This window comes from Epinephelus fuscoguttatus, linkage group LG1 (assembly GCF_011397635.1).
Source record: "Epinephelus fuscoguttatus linkage group LG1, E.fuscoguttatus.final_Chr_v1".
NCBI lineage: Eukaryota > Metazoa > Chordata > Actinopteri > Perciformes > Serranidae > Epinephelus > Epinephelus fuscoguttatus.
Genome location: NC_064752.1, coordinates 50,033,853 through 50,057,454, shown reverse-complemented (window position 1 = coordinate 50,057,454; position 23,602 = coordinate 50,033,853). Strand labels below are relative to the sequence as shown.

Here is a 23,602-nt window from a genome sequence, read left to right as displayed (position 1 = left end):
GTCATTTATCTACCAAATACAGTTAAAACAAATCTTATTGGCAGTAGTCTCTGAACAAAAGACAAAATACATAATTTGCTTGCTGAGTTGCCCAGAACCTAACAGATGGCACAACAGAAATCTTATTTCCCTCCCAGATGAAAATTGGGCTATACAAAATCAAAGCGAGGATCCATCAACAAAATTGCATATGAAGACATGAAAGGTACCCCTGTTTTGTTTGTTTTTTTTTTTTTTTTGGTCTAGTGTGTAGGATTTAGTGGCATCTAAAGTTGAGGTTGCAGATTGCAACCAACTGAGACTTCATGTGCCAAGCATGCAGGAAAACTACAGTGGCCAATACTAAAACGTGAATGGTCTTATATAGAGCCACTCAATATGTTTACATGATGGGTAAAATTGATTTATTGTGTTAGTCCTCCTAAAACTTGACCGACTGAAATCGTACTAAATCGAATTTTTCAGTCGGACTAACACACTCAGATAATGCGATTAGGAGTTGAATTACTATTGCATGTTTACAGTCAATTAGATGCAAACTGGCCTAGGTGCTCTGTGCATTGTCCACATTTTCCCACTTTGACCCAGAAGACGAGTATCATTAAATGTTTAACAGAAGAAGCCGGTAACAACATGGTGAAATCTACATCCAGAGCTGCAAAGTTGTCCACCATGGTACCAGTTTACTGCCAGCTAACCTTAGCTAACATGTCGATTGCTTGGTCTGTGACATAATAGGTCAACTGAAAAAAGGTCCAATACCAACAAGTTGAAAGGGGGCATATTGCCACCTATCGCAGTGGAGTCTGACATACTTCAGTTGATACTGTAAATCGGTTCCCCTCCTGCGCTTGTATACTGGGACAAGGACAGTGTTCCAATTAAATGGCTTAGTTGAGCTATAACTGTAGCTCAATTTAACTGTACATGTAAACCAATAGAGTGTTTGGTTTGTCCGTTCTGGGCTACTGTAGAACAACATTGCAGATTCAGTGGAAGAGGACTCGCTCCATATGTAGATATAAACAGTTCTTTCTAAGGTTATGAAAACACGCTTATTATTTTAAGTCATTATACACAGAGGACAACATTATTATGAATATTATATTCCATTTCTGCCAATAGACTTTTTACACAAACTTCCATTAACAAAACTGTTTCAAGTGTCAGTTATAGTAATAAAACCTTTGTTCAACCAAAAATAACCCTTCTGTTTTCATTCCTCTAAGGGTCATTCTGATTGATAATAATGTAATTTCTGTAATACCGTGATGTTTTCTGAGACTAAGCATACCATGAAAATCTCATCTCATCCCTCATTGCAACCCTTATCTCATCCTTGTGATGAATGGTAAGATCCAACTAAACTTTGGTGAAATAGCTTTGACAGAAGCTATTAAACATTTAAAAATTTCATTTGATAAATGTCCATGCACAGGTTTGTGCCAAGTGTAGCCGAGTTTGAGAAGACCATCCCTAAAGATGCAACTGTATACATTCAGCAAAAGCAACTGATGTTGTCCTTGTTATGATGTTGATGTGTGTACAAACAAAACGTTGTAGAAATAGGCTGTGCACATAAGTCAGTGTATGAACGTTACCAAAACACTGTCTAACGCTTTGATATCCGCAATTTCAATCAATGTATAGATTTGCAAATTTCCACACTGGATTAGGATTACTTTATTTTTGTCTTATCAACTGTATGTCCATTAAGACCATAGTTGGCGTCCAGCATGTGTCCTTTTAAAACTCCCGACCTTTCTGCAGTCCAGTTCAGCCATGCTTTACTCAGAGAGGCCTTTGAAGTTTGGTTCTGTGTAAGGTGGTAAGGCAGTCTGCTGGCTCAGGAGTTTGTCCATGATGGCAATCTCTGCATCTCTCTTCTCCACCTCATCTACGGGGGTCCAGGACATGTCATGTTGAAGTTTGAATGCACCAACAAACGTGTGAGGGCAGCTTGAACCCCATTCCTTCAGAGGGGAAGACAAAGGAAGTATGCTATGGTGAGATGTGCAGCACTTCGCCATAATCAAAAGACAACTTTTTTCCTTTCATGAATCAGTTCAGTTATTATTTTGCAACCAACAACTCTCTACCTAAAACTTTTTTTTTAGTTTTATATTTAATAGCTGCAATGATTTGTTGAAGAGTGTACTAACAGATGTACTTCAGTGCTGAATGATGGCCTTTTAATAAAACTATGATGTTTCTGCAGTAGGAAGATTCAAATACTTCTTAAATTGGTGCCATGTGACCACAGAAAATCTACGCTTTTGCTCAAGAGGGAGAAACCTTCAACTACCAGAATGCGCTGCGCCTCACCAGACCAATAAATTCAAACTTGCCCATTTGACATACAGGCAGGCCAGCTGGCAAGAAACAATCTTGTACTACAGTTAAACAGTAAGCTAAAACATGTTTCTGAAAACATTTGAGGAAGACATATGCAACGTAGTAACAGAATCTTGGTTTATATTTGATCAGCGCTGCATAGCTTTCCCATTTGAGCTCAGTTATTTCAGCCTCCATTTTCACTACAAGATACAGTATGGCACCCACTTACTTTTAACAAATTCTCGCTATTACAACTAAACAGGACGTTTCTAAAAACATTTTAGGTGAGAAATAGGCAATACAGTGACACAATCTTGATTCATATTTGATCAGTACTGCCAAGTTTTACCGCTGGGTTGGATTTTGGTCCAAGTTTGAAAGTGAAAGAGAGAAAGGGAAAGGTCTGTCTCTTGCACTGCTTCTATTCTCTTTCTGTGCATTCTGATCCCCATACTACCATACTATATAGTTTGCCAGAAAAATATATAGTATGTCCCAATACATAGTATGTCAAGTGCAGTATGCCAAAAATGTCAGGATGTTCTACTACATCCGTTCAGATTTTGCAGTTTGCAAACCAGCATGCTTTTCTGGCTATTCTGACCCACAATCCTCTGTACAGCAGATGATAAGTCACATCGACTGAGCCACAAACATGACAGCTTGACAGCTCATCGAAGGCTGATGGACAACTGTCAGAAGTCGCATTTACCAATGGCAGCGCATTCAAGTAACTGATGACCTGTCAAGTAGTAATAATAGGAATACTGATTGTTTAAGTGACCAAAATAATCATACATATTACAAACAACAACAGGGCATAACTATGGAAATAATGACAGAACTGCAGATGTAATTTCACTGTCGCAAATATAATATGTTAGAATCTACAATCTGTGGAGTTATAACTTTTAACTTCATACATTTCAAAGTAACAACAACAGATCTCTTGGGGTTGATCTTGTCTCATGCAAACTCAGTAAGTTAAATTTGTCCAAAGTAACAGATATGGAAGTAAGAGGGTCAAAGTTCAGGGTGTAATGTTATGAGAAAGTAGTATGTCCTGATTGTGTGCATACTGCATGCAACAGTACATTCTTTTTAAGGGCAGCTGTAGTACATGCTAAAAGTAAAAATAAAAAGTATGCAATTTGGAACCCACCAAAAATGTCCACAGTGGCAGCCTAGTAGTAAAAATGCAGAAGTACAGCCTTTAGTAACGGCAAAAGCATGTGAGTCAGCAAAACTTTGCCAGACAACTTAAATAACCTCATCTGGAGCTGGGGGACGAGGAGATATATCTCAGCACTGGTTTGATGCAAGGAAGTTTACTACAGTTCATTTACACATACTACCCACATTGTTTTGATACAAAGCTGGTTGAAAATCGACACAGTGTTCCTTTAACTAGTTCCAGCTTCTGAATTTTGAGGATTTTCTTTGTCACAAATTAGAGAAAACAAGCAATTTGATTTCACCTTGGCCTTTTATAATGGGCATTTTCACCAGTTTCTGACATGTTTAAGACTCATAAAGATAATCTGTATACAATAAACTAGGGATGCACCGAATATTCGGTAACCGAATATTGCAAAAAAAAAACCCCACACATTCGGTATTCAGTGGAATAAGTTAAAAGCAAGGCTGAATAATAGCGGCGTTTTGATAACGCAATCAAACGGCGTGCCATGACGGGCGGAGTAAAATGCCGGTAGTGTGGTGATCCGTCCGTCACCGCACTCGCATTTGCGACTAAAAATAGTTTTGAGCGAGCAAAATAGGCTTAAATCATTCAGCACGCTGTGCGAGCAGCCTACAGATTTCAACCAGCAGTAGAAACGAAAGGCGAATCCCATCGGTTGTGGATTGAACGGGGGTCACAGACACAGACAGTAACGTGAATGTATTCCTGTCAAATACGGCGGCTATCGGCTTACCGGCGACGGAGAAGTCGGCTTCAGTAATATCCTCTTCTTGGCGTCATGACTGCCCAGTAGTACCTGAACAGCCGAGCCAGCCGAACACAGTTATGTGGCGTATCAGAGGAGAAACGAGCCGTTAACGGTCCACAAACCTCACCGCAATTTAGGGACTGTTCTTTACTTGTCAGGGGAGGAGGGTGGCTGGTTGATTCTTATTTCATTTATTTATTTTATTTTGATCCCCCTATGTTAATCACTTATTGATGCTGTTTTTGAAGTATGAATAAGTCAATAAGTAATTTATTCCATTGAAATATCATTGATATATTACAGAAAAGTGATTTATCTTTTTATAAATGACAAAAGGCACATCTGCCTCATTTTCACTGTGGTATCGTGATACTACTCAGAACCATGATATTTTCATTGGTATCGCACAGTGGGATCCAGTTTTGGTACCGTGACAACACTAATCTGGAGGGGGTTCATCTGCAAAAACTAATGAAAAACTAAACAATGATATTCGGTACTCGGTATTCAGCCAAGCATTTAATATTATTCGGCTTCGGCTTCGGCCACAAATTTTCATTTCGGTGCATCCCTATAATAAACTATAGTTGCATCCTATTTTTTTATTATGTATCAAACTTTTAGGTTTTAAAGAGTCTGCTCTGGGATTTACTGTGGAGCTTTCTGTCTTGATCTTGAACAGTCAAAACGCCCTGGCATTTAATAAATTCCATTACCACTAGAAAGCTTGTTGTTCCTGAAAAACATGCGTAGATAACACTGCAACCAGTTAAATACACCCTGACCTGCCTGTGTTTTGGACACCTGCTCACTATCAGCTCTGATCTGGCTTTAATGAACTTTGAACACCAAACACCTCTAACAGTCACCACTACATACAAGCCTGCAGGAGTTTGGTTAGACATTCATGTGTTCTCCTCTCAGTGGAAATCTCCCTGAAGGGGTGTTAAATGTTAAGTAACAGGTTCTGTGCTGGCATGATGTAACACTTTGTGTCCATGCTAGGGGAAACAGCATTAGAGGCAGCAGATCAAATCTATCAGTGTGTATCACACAGACCTTAGGAGAGATGATCGAGAAGTACTTCTGTCCAGATGGCCTCTGGTAGAGGTAATACATGTTGCCTGGTTTCTTCACAATGTTACAGGCAGCATGGTGGAGGTCACTGTCTCTTTTAGCATCTTCTAAAACCTACAACGAGAGGAGAAAATATGTGTACTGGACTCATAGCATGTCCTCTTTCTTTGTATCTGACATACTCAAATATGATTTATTTCCTTTTTACAAATACGATGTTGCATAGTAACATCAGGAGGAAAACATGTTACATTTTAAACTACCACATGAGCTTTGCTTGGATTATGATCACATGAGCATAACTATTCTGGGATCTTATCTTGTTAGACACAGTGGTTAACTGCAGTTGAGGAACTGTGGAGGAATTAAAATCTGTGATCACAGTCCACAAAAATTCATTTAAACGGTTTAAACTTGCAGTTTATGCATCATGGTGTCTGAGACTTCAGCCCTGAATGTTATAATGTTATATATATATATATATATATATATACAGTACAGGCCAAAAGTTTGGACACACCTTCTCATTCAATGCGTTTTCTTTATTTTCATGACTATTTACATTGTAGATTCTCACTGAAGGCATCAAAACTATGAATGAACACATGTGGAGTTATGTACTTAACAAAAAAAGGTGAAATAACTGAAAACATGTTTTATATTCTAGTTTCTTCAAAATAGCCACCCTTTGCTCTGATTACTGCTTTGCACACTCTTGGCATTCTCTCCATGAGCTTCAAGAGGTAGTCACCTGAAATGGTTTCCACTTCACAGGTGTGCCTTATCAGGGTTAATTAGTGGAATTTCTTGCTTTATCAATGGGGTTGGGACCATCAGTTGTGTTGTGCAGAAGTCAGGTTAATACACAGCCGACAGCCCTATTGGACAACTGTTAAAATTCATATTATGGCAAGAACCAATCAGCTAACTAAAGAAAAACCAGTGGCCATCATTACTTTAAGAAATGAAGGTCAGTCAGTCCGGAAAATTGCAAAAACTTTAAATGTGTCCCCAAGTGGAGTCGCAAAAACCATCAAGCGCTACAACCAAACTGGCACACATGAGGACCAACCCAGGAAAGGAAGACCAAGAGTCACCTCTGCTTCTGAGGATAAGTTCATCCGAGTCACCAGCCTCAGAAATCGCAAGTTAACAGCAGCTCAGATCAGAGACCAGATGAATGCCACACAGAGTTCTAGCAGCAGACCCATCTCTAGAATAACTGTTAAGAGGAGACTGTGCGAATCAGGCCTTCATGGTCAAATAGCTGCTAGGAAACCACTGCTAAGGAGAGGCAACAAGCAGAAGAGATTTGTTTGGGCCAAGAAACACAAGGAATGGACATTAGACCAGTGGAAATCTGTGCTTTGGTCTGATGAGTCCAAATTTGAGATCTTTGGTTCCAACCGCCGTGTCTTTGTGAGACGCAGAAAAGGTGAACGGATGGATTCCACATGCCTGGTTCCCACTGTGAAGCATGGAGGAGGTGGTGTGATGGTGTGGGGGTGTTTTGCTGGTGACACTGTTGGGGATTTATTCAAAATTGAAGGCACACTGAACCAGCATGGCTACCACAGCATCCTGCAGCGACATGCCATCCCATCCGGTTTGCGTTTAGTTGGAGGATCATTTATTTTTCAACAGGACAATGACCCCAAACACACCTCCAGGCTGTGTAAGGGCTATTTGACCAAGAAGGAGAGTGATGGAGTGCTGCGGCAGATGACCTGGCCTCCACAGTCACCGGACCTGAACCCAATGGAGATGGTTTGGGGTGAGCTGGACCGCAGAGTGAAGGCAAAGGGGCCAACAAGTGCTAAACACCTCTGGGAACTCCTTCAAGACTGTTGGAAAACCATTTCAGGTGACTACCTCTTGAAGCTCATGGAGAGAATGCCAAGAGTGTGCAAAGCAGTAATCAGAGCAAAGGGTGGCTATTTTGAAGAAACTAGAATATAAAACATGTTTTCAGTTATTTCACCTTTTTTTGTTAAGTACATAACTCCACATGTGTTCATTCATAGTTTTGATGCCTTCAGTGAGAATCTACAATGTAAATAGTCATGAAAATTAAGAAAACGCATTGAATGAGAAGGTGTGTCCAAACTTTTGGCCTGTACTGTGTACATATATATATATATATATATATATATATATATATATATATATATATATATATATATATATATATACACACATATCGACACATATATATATATACACATATATATATATATATATATATATATACATATATATGTAGTGCAGTAAAAAGTACAATGTTTCCCTCTGGGATGTAGCGGAGTAGACGTATTAAGAAACAAAAATTGGAAATACTCAAATACAAGCACCTTGAAATTCTCTAGATTTTAATAATAGCAATTGCAAAGTATTCGGCTTCTGCTCAGTAGTAATTACTAACAAATGCTAATATTTTTGACATTACAATTCATAATGCATTTGGAAAAAAAAAAAATCAGTTTATAAGAGTAAAGAAGATGCCAGAGTGCATAAAAAAAGCATCAAAATTGAGCCTATTTACTTAAAAAACAAAACAAAACAAAAAAAAAAAAACAGGGCAGAACTTCCCCAGACCCTTCCACAAAGGTCCTGGCTAAGCCCCCGATGTCCTGAAATCCTGGTAACAGCCCTGCAACTGATCAATCGGTTGATTGTGTGTTCTGGTGTTTTTGCTGCTTACCTTCCTCGCCTGTTCCTGTAAGTATCTGATCTGGTCAGCAATGACTGTCAGTTTATTAGAGGCGTTGGCTTTAATGAATTCATCTCCCTAAAAAAAGCAAATGTATTTTCAGGACTGTTATAACCATCCACAACAACAGGTGTTGCTGTGTATAACATGGCAGTTTGAATGTAATTTTAATACATAAATCTCATTCTGAAACCTTCTGCACTTGGGATGCCAGGGCTACCAGGTCCATGGGGTCTCCCACTCTGTTGGTCTGGTAGGAACTGACCAGTTCCAGCCCACTGGGGGTGTTGCTGCTCTCAACCAGAATCACTGCAACAACCACACAAGCAGAGTTACATTACAGTTTTATTATGCATGTAACTAAATCAAAAGGAGAAATGTTATTGCTCATAAAAGTACAAATACTGTGTCACTGCCAGAGCTCAAACTAATGCAACAGCTGTTACTGCTACTATCGTACCAATGCTACTATCAATGTCACCTTACTTCACATTACTGCACTATCACAACAGCTGCTACTCTAATTACTTATACACAAATAATCATTCATATTCGGTGAGTTTGCAGTGATAAACCAGTTTCAAGGTAAATCATGATGTATAAGTTGATTGTTATCATACAGTGTACATTTGCTTATTTACAATATTAAAAAATTGGCAATTGGATGAAGAATCTTTTGTTTCAAGTTTCAGTTATAGTAATAAAACCTTTGTTCTACCAAAAATAACCCTTTTGTTTTCTTTCCTTTAAGGATCATTCGGACTGATAATAATATAAATTCTGTAATACCATGATACAGTGAAACGGTGATATTTTCTTAGATGTTATCACACTGTGAAAATCTCATACTACCTACTATTAGGAATAGCAATGTAATGCACTGACTGACATAAAATATTTGTTAACATTAAACACTTCACTGCAATAATTTTAACTCCACACTTTGCAAGCCTAGCTCTCTCCCCTCCTTAAGCTTGGTCAGTAGCCTATTTCAGCAACGATGCAGTCTAACAAAAAAATGGTGCAGCAACTATACAGTTGTTTTCTTCTATTCGGTTGTAATCAAATACAGATCACATATCTTGTATTGGATTACAATGTACAGCAGTAACGTTAGTCGTTCATTCACAGCTGCTCGCCAGTCAAGTTGCCACACTGGTTTACCTGCCAGGGACTGTTTAAATAAGGCTAACTCTAACTGCTAACTTGGAATATAACCACATTAACACTGATAGGAGGCTCTGTAACGGTGAGACAAATTTAACAGTGCCTGCTCGGGACTGTGGAAATGTTTGATATGAAATACAAGTGACTGAGTAAGTTTCGGTTACCTGTGGTGGTTTTGTCGGGCTGATTGGGAAGGCTGACCGTCCTGTCCATGTTGTCTTCTCTCAGTTTGAACAACAATCTCCTCTTTGGAGTGACTTTTGTCTGAAGTAATCTCTCCGTTCACCTGCTGGTTTTGTAACCAGCTAATATTTGACCAAATATACCGGAGGCATGACGGGGTCCTAAATCTCCGCCCCACTTTGCCTGTAATGGTAGTCCTGATTTGTGCCTGTATAAAAGACAAAAGAAAAAAACAACAAAAAAACAAAACAAAAAACAACTTTATCGGAGATTCTGATTATTATGATTTCATATTTCAACATGAAACCCTTGTATCCATTAAAACTTTAATCGAATCAAATTTTATGACAAATTTGATATTTATTCATTCATTCATCTTCTAACCGCTTCATCCTCTTGAGGGTCGCAGGGGGGCTGGAGCATAGACATATACGTAGACGCCGCATCGAGTGGGTTTGCCCGCTGCTGCGATACATCAACGTCACCGCCATATTGGATGTGGCAAGGCTGCATTGTAGACTAATAGAAGTGAATGGACTTAACTTCATAAAGCGCCTTTCTACACAGAAATTTACGTTAATGCCTCTCGTTTATTCATTCACACACACTAATATACTTGGGAAACAGTTAGGCACCAAAAACAATGTATTTGATCTTCTCAGATGGCTAAGATAAGAACTTTATTGATCCCACACAGGAGTAATTCACCTTATATCAGCTATAGAAAACAAGGTAGTGCCGAAAAAAATACACAGTATATACAGTACAGGCCAAAAGTTTGGACACACCTTCTCATTCAATGTGTTTTCTTTATTTTCATAACTATTTACATTGTAGATTCTCACTGAAGGCATCAAAACTATGAATGAACACATGTGGAGTTATGTACTTAACAAAAAAAGGTGAAATAACTGAAAACATGTTTTATATTCTAGTTTCTTCAAAATAGCCACCCTTTGCTCTGATTACTGCTTTGCACACTCTTGGCATTCTCTCCATGAGCTTCAAGAGGTAGTCACCTGAAATGGTTTTCCAACAGTCTTGAAGGAGTTCCCAGAGGTGTTTAGCACTTGTTGGCCCCTTTGCCTTCACTCTGCGGTCCAGCTCACCCCAAACCATCTCCATTGGGTTCAGGTCTGGTGACTGTGGAGGCCAGGTCATCTGCCGCAGCACTCCATCACTCTCCTTCTTGGTCAAATAGCCCTTACACAGCCTGGAGGTGTGTTTGGGGTCATTGTCCTGTTGAAAAATAAATGATCCTCCAACTAAACGCAAACCGGATGGAATGGCATGTCGCTGCAGGATGCTGTGGTAGCCATGCTGGTTCAGTGTGCCTTCAATTTTGAATAAATCCCCAACAGTGTCACCAGCAAAACACCCCCACACCATCACACCACCTCCTCCATGCTTCACAGTGGGAACCAGGCATGTGGAATCCATCCGTTCACCTTTTCTGCGTCTCACAAAGACACGGCGGTTGGAACCAAAGATCTCAAATTTGGACTCATCAGACCAAAGCACAGATTTCCACTGGTCTAATGTCCATTCCTTGTGTTTCTTGGCCCAAACAAATCTCTTCTGCTTGTTGCCTCTCCTTAGCAGTGGTTTCCTAGCAGCTATTTGACCATGAAGGCCTGATTCGCACAGTCTCCTCTTAACAGTTATTCTAGAGATGGGTCTGCTGCTAGAACTCTGTGTGGCATTCATCTGGTCTCTGATCTGAGCTGCTGTTAACTTGCGATTTCTGAGGCTGGTGACTCGGATGAACTTATCCTCAGAAGCAGAGGTGACTCTTGGTCTTCCTTTCCTGGGTCGGTCCTCATGTGTGCCAGTTTGGTTGTAGCGCTTGATGGTTTTTGCGACTCCACTTGGGGACACATTTAAAGTTTTCGCAATTTTCCAGACTGACTGACCTTCATTTCTTAAAGTAATGATGGCCACTGGTTTTTCTTTAGTTAGCTGATTGGTTCTTGCCATAATATGAATTTTAACAGTTGTCCAATAGGGCTGTCGGCTGTGTATTAACCTGACTTCTGCACAACACAACTGATGGTCCCAACCCCATTGATAAAGCAAGAAATTCCACTAATTAACCCTGATAAGGCACACCTGTGAAGTGGAAACCATTTCAGGTGACTACCTCTTGAAGCTCATGGAGAGAATGCCAAGAGTGTGCAAAGCAGTAATCAGAGCAAAGGGTGGCTATTTTGAAGAAACTAGAATATAAAACATGTTTTCAGTTATTTCACCTTTTTTGTTAAGTACATAACTCCACATGTGTTCATTCATAGTTTTGATGCCTTCAGTGAGAATCTACAATGTAAATAGTCATGAAAATAAAGAAAACGCATTGAATGAGAAGGTGTGTCCAAACTTTTGGCCTGTACTGTATATATATACGTATTACGTATATATACTGTGTATTGTTTTTCGGCACTACCTTGTTCTCTTTAGCTGATGTAATGTGAATTAGGCCTACTCCTGTGTGGGATCAATAAAGTTCTTATCTTAGCCATCTGAGAAGATCAAATACATTGTTTCTGGTGCCTAACTGTTTCTCAAGTATATTAGTGTGTGTGTGTGAATGAATAAACGATCGGTATTAACGTAAATTTCTTTGTAGAAAGGCGCTTTATGAAATTAAGTCCATTCACTTCTATTACAGCGCAGCCTTGCCACATCCAATATGGCAGCGACGTTGACGTATGGCTCAGCGCTCGATGCGGCATCTACGTATATATGTCTATGGGCTGGAGCCTATCCCAGCTGACATCGGGCGAGAGGCAGGGTACACCCTGGACAGGTCGCCAGACTATTGCAGGGCTGACACATAGAGACAAACAACCATTCACACTCACATTCACACCTACGGACAATTTAGAGTTATCAATTAACCTAGTCCTCAATCTGCATGTCTCTGGACTGTGGGAGGAGTGCCCAGAGTGCCCGGAGAGAACCCACGCTGACACAGGGAGAACATGCAAACTCTGCACAGACGGGCTCCCACACCCGGGATTGAACCGGGAACCCTCTTGCTGTGAGGCAACAATGCTAACCACCACACCACCGTGCCACCCCCAAATTTGATATTCCACTTTAATTTTTACTTGGATTTATTTTCAGGCACGTTAAAATAATCCCAGCCTGTCCACATAACATTCCAACAAGAGAAGATGTGACACTGTGAAGAAACCAAACAAGCAGGGATTAAGGAAACTGTAAAATAAAGAAATAAACAGTAAATTGAATATTTTCTTTGGCAGAATTCAGGATAGAAACAGTTGCTGGGCTACAACTGTCATATCAAAAGATTGGAGATTAACTTTATGGTAAAATAAAGTGGGAAATTTGTCGTGGGCTCTTCACCCATGCAGCCATTAAAAATACAACATATACTGTAACATAGTACAACAAATCAACATTATACACCAAACATAACAACAAAGAAACAAAATAAAATTAATAATATTATTCAACAAACACCACATACCTGTACACTTCAAACCCTGGGGCAGAAGCTTGTCCACCCTAAGGACAAAACACCCAGGCATATGCAGTTATGTAGTGTATGCACTTCAGTGCAGCCAGGAATGCACAGATTTATACATGTGTGGACTGTGGTGACACAGAACAACCACTCCACAAACCCATGGCATAGCACAGGAGAACCAGCTCGCCAGGTCAAGACTCAGCTGTCCACTTACATCTAAAGGAGAGGGGACACATATTCAAGGATAGCAATGTGCACATCTTGGCCAGAGAAGAAAGATGGTTTGAAAGAGGAGTAAAAGAAACCATCTACATCAAGCTGGAACAACCACTGTTAAACAGAGGAGGTGGCCTATGACATCACTTAACACCCACCTACAGTTCAGTCCTGGGATCCCTCCCCAGTTGACTTCACACCCATTCACATCTGATCCCCCCTGACCCTAACGACTTGCATGATGGCCAGGTGGGTCGACGACTCACATGGGATCTTAACGACTCTGAAACTAAGAGCACACATGTGACCCCAATGACACTGTAAAGGTTCACATCCACACAGGATTTAAAGCCTGCGACTCAGCACCAGTTATTCATTTAGAACTGAAGAAGCTTCTTGGATGAGAGGTGAAACGTCTTCAAGAAATGCAAGCAAATCCAGCTGTCTAGCACCTATGATTAATATGACCTGGATTACTAAGAATCTTTACAGATAAGTGCAAAATCTGCTCTTAAAAGTACTACAGTTTGCATAAAAATGATGGTATCAAGTTGTTAAAGCATATCTATGTTACAGAATGTCTGTATGCACCTGTTAGTCAGACTTTTTAGCATTTTAATGAGCTGTATGCCGTCTGAACAGTCTGCTATTAATTATTAATTACCTTTCTGTGGCAGTTTTGGGTGAAGTCGGGTATGTTAGACATCAGGTGAAATGGGACAAATAATGTTTTACATCTTGGGCTCTTTAAATATTAACAGCTAATCACCAAACATGATATTGCGTTATAAATGCAAATGTGCTTTACATGAAACAATCATTTTTATCAGTGTGAGATAACTATGATTGGGAGAATAAAGACTCAATAATCCACTGGTCATAGAACTTTCATGGTGTTGATTTTGTCTTTTTGGTAATAAGAGTGCTGCAGCTAAAATAATAAGGTTATAACAACAAAAATGGTTGTAGGGTGTTGATTTTTATGAACTGTTTGACTTATCAAAATGTTTTCACAATACACTGCTTTTTATAGGAAAGGGTTTTAAGTTATCACTTAATGCATTCAGGTAAATAGGACAAAAAATTAAGCTAAAATGGGACATTTCTTCTGAAATGAAACCAGCATGTTTTCAGGATACCAGGTGCCATAAAATCAGGTGTTATTCCCTCAGAAAGTTTTCTTGGTCTTCCAGATCTCAACTTGACCTCCACAGTTCCTGTTAACTGACATTTCTCAATTACATTACGAACTGAGGAAATGACTATCTGGAAACATTTTGCAATCTTCTTATAGCCTTCTCCTGCCTTTTGGACATCAGTTATTTTAGTTTTCAGACTGCTAGGCAGGTGTTTAGAGGAGCCCATGGCTTGTTGGGACAAGTTTCAAGAGTCAGAGTATTTATAGAGCTCTGAAATTTGCATCACCTGGCCTCTGCTATTGATGATTGTGAACAAGCCATAGCCCTAACAAGCTAATCATGTTCTAAGACCATGGTAAAAGTTGTCTGAGAGCTGAAATGTCTTGAGGTACCCAAACTTTGCATAGTGCTCCTTTCATTTTTTTCAATCTAAAATTGTACAAAATAAAAATAATACACTGATCTTGCTTGAAATGTTGAAAGCCATGTTTCACCATGTTTAAATTCATGCCTCTTGGAGATCAGTTTATCTTCTACTCACAATTCACAGCAAAAGAAATTTTGACCAGGGGTGCCCAAACTTTTGCATGCCACTATACATATACATTTGGGCACATCCAACTGGTGGGAGGCCCCCGGGCAGACCCAGAGCATGCTGGAGGGATTACATATCTCATCTGGCTTGGGAACGCCTCAGGATCCCCCAGGAAGAACTGAAAAGCGCTGCTGGGGAGAGGAACATACTCTGCTCAGCCTGCTGCCCCCACAAACTGGCTTCGTGTAATTGGTTGAAAATGGATGGATGGATGGACGGATGGATATGATGTACATGCATGTCAATAGTAGACAATACTGAGGAAACAGGCAGCAAAAGAACAGGAAAAGCATGGTAGAAAAGTTGGACAGTCCTTTGTATGAATAGCCACAGGTTACATTAATGATTTAACGAATTAATGGTTGACCTCATTAATAGATTTTACCATAGACAAAATAAAAATAAACGTGACTGTTCCTTTTTAGCTGTAACATTTTGCCTGAACATGTCATGAGAGTGAGGTGGGGGTTCTTGATGTGTTTGAATGTCTAAAGAATACATTTTCCCTAAAGAAATATAGCAGAGCCATAAAATGTTCCACAAGCAGCAACACTCAAGGTTATAGTATTCAGAGGTTTTACGGGATTTTCTTGGTGATCTACCAAAGAATGTCCCAAATTACATGACTTCAGCCTACATTTAGAAGCCAGTAAAACAAAAACACTTGGTCTTGAGATGTCGATGATGATTATGATGATTTTGCCTGAATTAAATATAATTTACAGTTCAGCTGAATTCAGTCCTAACTTAAACTGAATATTTCCCTGCACACAGTAGGACCGTTCTTCTAATGGTATCTCCATGTGTATAAGGGGGATGATGGGGAAGAGAGGGTGTTACCGGGGGCTCGTGCGTTCAAATCCCACCTCCAGACAAGTTACTGTGTGAGGAAGAAGTTGGACCTCCTCCTCTGTCTACCGGCCTTGTGCTCTCAGGGTCAGGCTTCTGCCCCGCTGCAGAGCCCTGACATTTTAGCACCATGGAGCTCCGTTATGCTTTACTGTTTCTCTGCCGCATTTTTCCTCTGTGCACTTCGGACACCGATGTCAGTAGTCGCTTCGTTTTAGAGCCCTATGATTTCCTCTTCGACACGGCGGTGGAAGCCTACTATAAAGGGGACTGGTTGACTGTTATCCTCAACATGGAGAAGGCGCTCAGGAACAAAGCCACAGTCCGCAATGTTAAGGTTCAGTGTCGGCTCAGCTGCGCCAACCAGACCGTTTTCGGAGTTCCCATACCGGGGGCTGGGTCCGTGGAGGACCTGGGCTTCTTCCAGAAGATCCTGAAACGGGCGGACTGTGTGAACTCCTGCGAGACTGAGAAACTGGGTTCACCAACTCTGCATCAAGTCAGTGAAGAAGTGGAGTTGGAGTTCACAAAGAGGACCCCCTATAACTACCTACAAGTCGCATATTTTAAGGTATGTTAGCGAAGTACAGAAGCTAATGTCAGCTAACTACACATGTAAAGTCGGTGGCCGCAATCAGTGCTGCCCCACTGTAGAATAGGCTACAGCATATAGTGTTTTCCTGTTCAGTTCATACTAACATGTTCCGAACTAAACAGAGAAAGCTCTATTTAAAACGCATTTTTGTTGAGATCTCATCCAAGATTTGACTCAGTGCTAATGTGGAGTTGCATACTGTAAACCCCAACCCCCCAAAAACCAAGACAGCCATGCCACGTCTTAAGGTGGAGTCAGCTTCTGTGGAGTCTGACGTTAAGGCGTCGGTTTTGGGATCCAGCGGTTTAAAGGCCTACGTGTTGCTTTCATATGCTCCTGATAAAATACTACTCTCGTTAGAACTTGAAAGCAGCACCATATTGAAAAAGTTAGGGCAGAATTTTATTCTGCTACAAAAATATGTGGAAGTGGAAGAAATAATCTCAGATATTATCATCGAGTATTTTCATAATAACTCCCATCATAAATTCCTACATACTCCAGGGTTTAGCCAAAAGGCACAGAATGATGCTGTTTCACCAGTGGTGTAAGGTAGTTACCACGGGCCCCAGTGCATGCTATAATGACAGGTCCTAGTTAGTGCACACTACTCACTAGTTATAAGGCGCACACACACACACACACACACACACACACACACACACACACACACCATTGGTAATATAATTTAGGGAGCTTTGCTTCTTTTTCCTCCTGTTCGTTTCTTTTTACTGCTGCTTTTCTGTTTAAAAGGCCTTATATACACACACACGCGCACACACACACATACATACATACATACATACATACATATGTATGTATATATATTTGTGTGTGTGTGTGTGTGTGCGTACGTACATATATTAGGGCGGTCAACAAACGATTAAAAAAATGAATCTAATGAGTAGGGTTGAGCAGAATACTCGGATGTAGCCTACTTTTCATCATACGAGTTAAATGTGTCATTATCTGTACTCATGATAAAGGAAAATCCTCATTTGGGTAGCTGTATTTAATCTATTACTCTTGTGATGAAAATGATCCGGAACTCATTCTAAGGCTGCTCTGTAGATACTTCTCTCACAAGCAATAAATATTGCAGCCTCTGGTAAATTCATACAAATTTCAGGCTAAAAATGATAACTTTAGATTAGGCTCAAGTATGCTGTAAAGCCCTGTGAGGCAAATTGTGATTTGTGATATTGGGCTTTATAAATAAAATTGATTGATTGATTGATTGATAGACTTTTATTTAAACCCCACCCACTCAGAAACCCTGCCGGTTCTGAGTACAGATGCAAATAATTTAGCTGGTTGAACAGATACAGACACAGATACAGATAATGGTGTGTTCGCTCATCACTACTAATTAATTACATGCTCTATGATTAATTAATCTAAATTAAAGTTTAAAAAAAAGTATTAAAAAAAGCATTTAAAAGTGAAAAAAGTATTTAAGAAATTTCAGATCAAATGAATTTTGGACACAACTGTCCCTCCTGTCCTCTACCACTGAAACTGGTCTGCAGTCCATTGCAATTCATTTTGCAAGGGACTTTGTTGGTCACAGGTAGACCTACTCAGTTTACGTCTGAATGCCTGGTCAAGTGTAGCTTGATGAGGCTGACTTCTAGCGCAAGCATCAGAAGCTGTGCTAGCTCAGACCTCTGATTTCACTGCTAAATGCCTTGTGTTGAGGTGATATTTCAGGCTTGAAGCACTCTGATGGTATGAAAATTCCAGAGAAATTGCAGAGAACGGTGCTCTATCAACAGGTCCATCTGGGCATTTTTTCGATGTAAATGTTCCATTCACGGGCCAAGCAGTGTCATCTTGTCTGCCGCCGTTATGGTACACAGCCACTGAGGCCTTTAATAATGCACCGGGTCAAAGGGCACCACAGAACATGATTATTTTGACAGCCCGAATATATATAATTTATTCATAAGAAAAGAAAATCATGACAGAAATGGGTTTGCATTTTGAGGGCATATAGTCTGTGAATGGCACCATTTTTAATTTAATGTGAGTTCTTTTTTGAACGTAGCTGTAGTTCCAAGGTGGCAATTTGAATCATTCACAAGGGCCCCCCACCCCAACCCGCCCCACAGGTCCCAGTGCAACTACACTTCCTGCACTGTCCATATATAAGCCCCTGTGTTTCACGTAACATGTATAAATGTATTTTACACCAGATTCATGAAGTTTGACCAGTGGTTATGGTACTGTTATGGTTCAGTTTCACTGCTCTGATAGCATTTTTCAGTATCTTTTTTCAGTAGCTAGCTGCCAGGAAACTGCTACTAGCAACACAGAGAGTGACTTGCTTAGTTGGTGAACATAGTGGAGCAACTAACAGCTATGGTGGAGACCAAAAACTGTGCTAAAAGAAGGTCAATGTTGGACTTAAATTCACCAGGTGGCCAAAAGCATGACTCCAACTGGATGCTCATAATGCTATGTGTCTGCTGGATGTGTAAATATGTAACAGCTTGCCAGCAGGTTAGTCATAACAACTTTACTCAGAGATAATATATCAATGTTGTGTTTCTAGTTTCTTTTGCTGCCACAAATGGACAAAAAACAAATCATTTATTGCTGCTTTAATACAGAAATAGACTGAACCCTGTTTGGGAGGCACACAGAAGCAGACACTATCACAGTAATGAGCAGTCCCATCTAACAGGGGCTGAGGTGAACTAGTAACACAACTTCAATTGCAGAAGCTGAGCTGAACCCTGTGTGTTTTTTTTTTTAATTTTTCAGATCAATAAGCTGGACAAGGCGGTGGCAGCTGCCAACACATTCTTCCAGGCCAACCCGGATCATGTGGAGATGAGACAGAACCTGGAGTACTACAGGATGATGGCAGGAGTGCAGGCAGAGGACTTCAAAGATTTGGAGGCCAGGCCACAAATGGTGAGAGCAAACTCCTTCTCTGATCAGTTTTATGGCCTTTTTGTCCTCTTAGCCTCAGGGCCAGTCTTCAGAGGGGAGCTGAGTGTCTATAATGTTTATTTATTTTACTTACATTTCAGGAATTTTTGGCTCAGTGTATTTCAGATATCTGCTGACATTTTGTAACATGGTCCATTCTCTGCAGTAAAACTGTCACAGAATTGTCACATGCCTGTGTGGTTGAAGATTTCAAATAGCAATACAATTGTTTTGCTGTAAATGTGAAATATGGTGGAAAATAAAGGTTAAATTAAACTGAGACAATTTGTTTTAACAAGCTTGTGTGCACTTTATTATCTTGCTATTACTTAGAAAGGGAAACTTTTTAATGCCACAGCACTGGTAATATTACATGACCCCTCCCCCTCTTAGGCTGAGTTTTTGCTGGGGAAGAGTTTCTACAGTGACGATTCATTCGGGCTGGCAGCCGAACACTTCGAAGTGGCTGTAGATGAGTACTTCACTGCTGATAAGGAGTGCAGAGTACTGTGTGAGGGAGCCTACAACTACGATGGCTACAACTACATGGAGTACAATGCCGACCTGTTCCAGACCATGACAGGTGAGACGGTACATCTTTGGATTTCTGTGCAGAAAAGATTGATATAAAAGTTGAAGATCCTTTGTATTAATGTGTTTGTGTGTGTCAGACCACTACATGCAGGTACTGAACTGTAAGCAGCACTGTGCAGTCGAATTGGCCTCCACTGCTGGTAAAAACAAGCCCTTTGAAGACTTCCTCCCGTCGCATTTCAACTACCTGCAGTTCTCCTACTACAACAGTGAGTGCAACAGCTTTTTGTTTTTCAGCATGTTCTGAATAGAGTGTGCCTTTATCCAAAGTCCTTGTCTGTCACAAAAGTGGAATTAAACCCTAAATCTAAAGAGATTTACAGCATCAGTGATCATCATATGGTCAGATATGTTTGTTAAATATAATGAGACAGATCTTGGGTTTTCATGAAAAACAAGATGATTTCCTGTAGAGTTTCTTACATGCTCAGAAAACTGCTGTGACATCTTGTTGTATTGACTAATAATGACAGAGGAGAGTCACACTCAGTGATGAAAAGTCACTGTAGTTACAGAAGACAGCCATCTGGCCTCCATCAGAGCTTCTTCATTTTTGGGGTGGCAGTAGCTCAGTGCATAGGGACTCTGGCTTTGGAACCAGTTGCTGGTGCAAGTCCCTGCACAGGCCAAATATGGAGCATGGACTGGCCAGTTTTCCTCCTGGGCTCCTTGAGCAAGGCACTGAACCCCCAACTGCTCGGGACACCTGTCCATGGCAGCCCCCTCGCTCTGCACATGCCTATATAGGTCCTGCTTGTGCATGTGTGTGTGTTTCGGGCCTGTGTGTATATGACAGTAGAGTGAAACAAATTGAATTTCACCTCAGGGATTAATAAGCATCCTTTTCATCAAAAGCTTTCTCCTTTGCACCTCCATAAAGTTGGAGATTCACAAGACACAGATTTTAAAAAGGATAGTCAAAAGTTAAGCAGCAGAGGCTGAGATTTGCTGACTTTTAGTCCAAAGTATAGGCCAAGTTTAGGGCTGGGCTTTGATAGCATTGTATCAAATCTCAATCTCTTCAAATTCCTTACAACCACAATGTGTAGGACTCTCTCCTATCTAACGTTGAAATCATATATTGCATTCAAACGGATAGCGCACTCTAGCGCGTCACTGTTTTGCAACAACTGTAGTATGGAGGTACATTAGGGTCAAATGTTTTGTACTTGAAAAAATAAAATTTGAAACTGAAAATTCATGTGTTGATCTTGAATTTTGAAAAATACAACAATGTGTTCAAAATAAAAATAAGTATATGAAATGTTTTTTCAGGTTAAATATAATTTTGATTCACTTTGGTAATTCTTTTGAATGAATAATTTATTTTCACTTTTCACTTCCATATACGTATATTTTGACATTTGAGGTCTTATTTTTTTCAGTTGCATGTTTTATCTTTTCAGATTCAGATCTTACTTTTTACAGTTTCAAATCTTATTTTTTCACTTTCAAATCTTTTTTTCACTTTCAGATCTTTTTTTTCAGTTTCAAATCTGTTTTTTGAGTTTCAGACTTTTGACCCTGATGTAGCGTGGGGGGTGTGGCATCAACTGAGATGGGTGTGGAATCATGAGTGACAGTGCCTTCAGGGAACGTAGGAACTAAAAAAATTCTGACTCAGCACTTACATACAGCATATTCATGTGATTGGCAGTGTAAAAATTGTTGCCAGTGACAAACTTCCATTTAGAAATCTGTTTTAGACAGTACTGAGCACCAATTGCAGTATAAGAGCGATAGATTATGCCAGATTTTGCAGCCACATTTTAAGTGCTGATATGTCCGATTTCCACATAGCACTCTGAATGCAGCGTAGTGTCCACTTCCCTTGTGATGAAGACATCCGGTCGGTCGGGTCAATCTGCTGGAGCCCATACATCCAGCACACAGCTGAGAAATGTTTACTAAGTTTTGGGAAATCATAACAAATATTAAGGTGTCGTTTTTGTGACAACATACTTTTTTTGTGTGACGTCTTTTAAGTGGCGAATTTGTCAGAGCTGGAAAGTGTGATTGTCCACAGCTCCATCATCACGGCCCTGTTGATGCTTCCTCATCCAGTAAACGTGTCCCCTGGATGAAACCTTTGAGCTTGGGGAAAAGGAAACAATCCTAAAACACCTCCCTACTCACCTTGTGCCACAAAAATCACCTGGAGCCAGGTCAGGTGAGTAGGGAGGTGTTTTAGGATTGTTTCCTTTTCCCCAAGCTCAAAGGTTTCATCCAGGGGACACGTTTACTGGATGAGGAAGCATCAACAGGGCCATGACGATGGAGCTGTGGAAATGTATGTTGTCACAAAAACGACCCCTTAATGTTTGTTATGATTTCCCAAAGCTTAGTTAAAATTTCTCACCTGTGTGCTGGATGTATGGGCTCCAGCAGATTGACCCGACTGACCAGACACCATCATTGCAAGCAAAACGGACACTACGCTGCGTTCACAGTGCTATGTGGAAATCGGACATATCAGCACTTAAAATGTAGCTGTTGATCTGCAAAATCTGGCATAATTTATCGCTCTTATACCGCAATTGGTGCTCAGTACTGTCTAAAACAGATTTCTAAATGGAAGTTTGTCACTGGCATCAATTTTCACACTGCCAATCACATGAATATGCTGTATGTAAGTGCTGAGTCAGAATTTTTTTAGTTCCTACGTTCCCTGAAGACACTGTCACTCATGATTCCACACCCCTCTCAGCTGATGCCACGCCCCCCACGCCACATCAGGGTCAAAAGTCTGAAACTCAAAAAACAGATTTGAAACTGAAAAAAAAAAAAGATCTGAAAGTAAAAAAAAGATTTGAAACTGACAAAAAAAGATCTGAAACTGAAAAAAAGATCTGAAACTGAAAAAATAAGATTTGAAACTGTAAAAAATATGATCTGAATCTGAAAAGATAAAACATGCAACTGAAAAAAATAAGACCTCAAATATTAAAATATATATGGAAGTGAAAAGTGAAAATAAATTATTCATTCAAAAGAATTACCAAAGTGAATCAAAATTATATTTAACCTGAAAAAACATTTCATACACTTATTTTTATTTTGAATACATTGTTGTACTTTTCAACACATGAATTTTCAGTTTCAAATTTTATTTTTTCAAGTACAAAACATTTGACCCTAATGTAGCTCCATATGGCAGCCGCTGTCAGGGGCGAAAATCCCATTTCATAGTTGGGGGGGACAATAAACAGTAAAATTTTAGAGAATAATTGCGGGGGGGGGGGGGGGGGACAAGGAAAAAAAGTTGTAACCTGTCTTTTATACAAGATCTTTTACCGCAATTTGACGCTTTAATCTTTTCCTATCTCCCCAACAGGCAGGCATAGGACCTTTCTTAGCACTGGCTGAGTCCACCTGCACATGTCCAGATTTAAAACAAAATGATTGAAATCAAATTAAACATAAACATTTCCTGCAATTAAACTGGTGAATGGTTTATAAACAGTGTGCTGTGAGATCTGCCGCTGCACACCTCAAAACCGTGCATAATAATCGCGCGTAATGGCCGCTCCTTGTCAGTTAAGCTGCACGTCTGTCATGTTTGTCTCATTGACAGGTGGAGAGCCTACAGATATTAACTACGAGCCGCTCCGTCACTGACTGCTCTTGTCCTGTCCTCTCCCTCTTCTTTCTCTCCTGTCCTCTCTGACTATCACTAAACTCTGGCTTTTGAACAATGCAGTAGAAATGTTGCAGACAGTTTATATTATCAGCCTGGGCCTGGGGCTTGTTGTAACAGTAAA

The 23,602-nt window shown here is 40.1% G+C and overlaps 2 protein-coding genes across 2 annotated transcripts in view; one reads left to right on the top strand and one right to left on the bottom strand.

Annotated features, from left to right (window-relative positions):
- Positions 1–214: 214 nt before the first annotated feature.
- Positions 215–13,064, bottom strand: lg1h1orf50 (linkage group 1 C1orf50 homolog). Its single transcript, XM_049571882.1, has 6 exons — positions 12,917–13,064; positions 9,408–9,634; positions 8,270–8,385; positions 8,068–8,154; positions 5,349–5,480; positions 215–1,973 (listed from the first exon to the last, which is right to left on the bottom strand). Exons 2-6 carry the CDS (start codon positions 9,454–9,456, stop codon positions 1,788–1,790), a joined length of 570 nt encoding a protein of 189 aa, XP_049427839.1. The 5' UTR covers positions 9,457–9,634; positions 12,917–13,064; the 3' UTR covers positions 215–1,787.
- A 2,652-nt stretch (positions 13,065–15,716) lies between these two features.
- p3h1 (prolyl 3-hydroxylase 1) overlaps positions 15,717–23,602 on the top strand; it is a 36,276-nt gene continuing 28,390 nt past the window's right edge. Inside the window, exons 1-4 of the mRNA XM_049571016.1 lie at positions 15,717–16,286; positions 19,077–19,229; positions 19,641–19,830; positions 19,919–20,050. Of these exons, the coding sequence (XP_049426973.1) occupies positions 15,846–16,286; positions 19,077–19,229; positions 19,641–19,830; positions 19,919–20,050 (916 nt within the window). The 5' untranslated portion in view covers positions 15,717–15,845. The remainder of the gene's footprint in view (positions 16,287–19,076; positions 19,230–19,640; positions 19,831–19,918; positions 20,051–23,602) is intronic.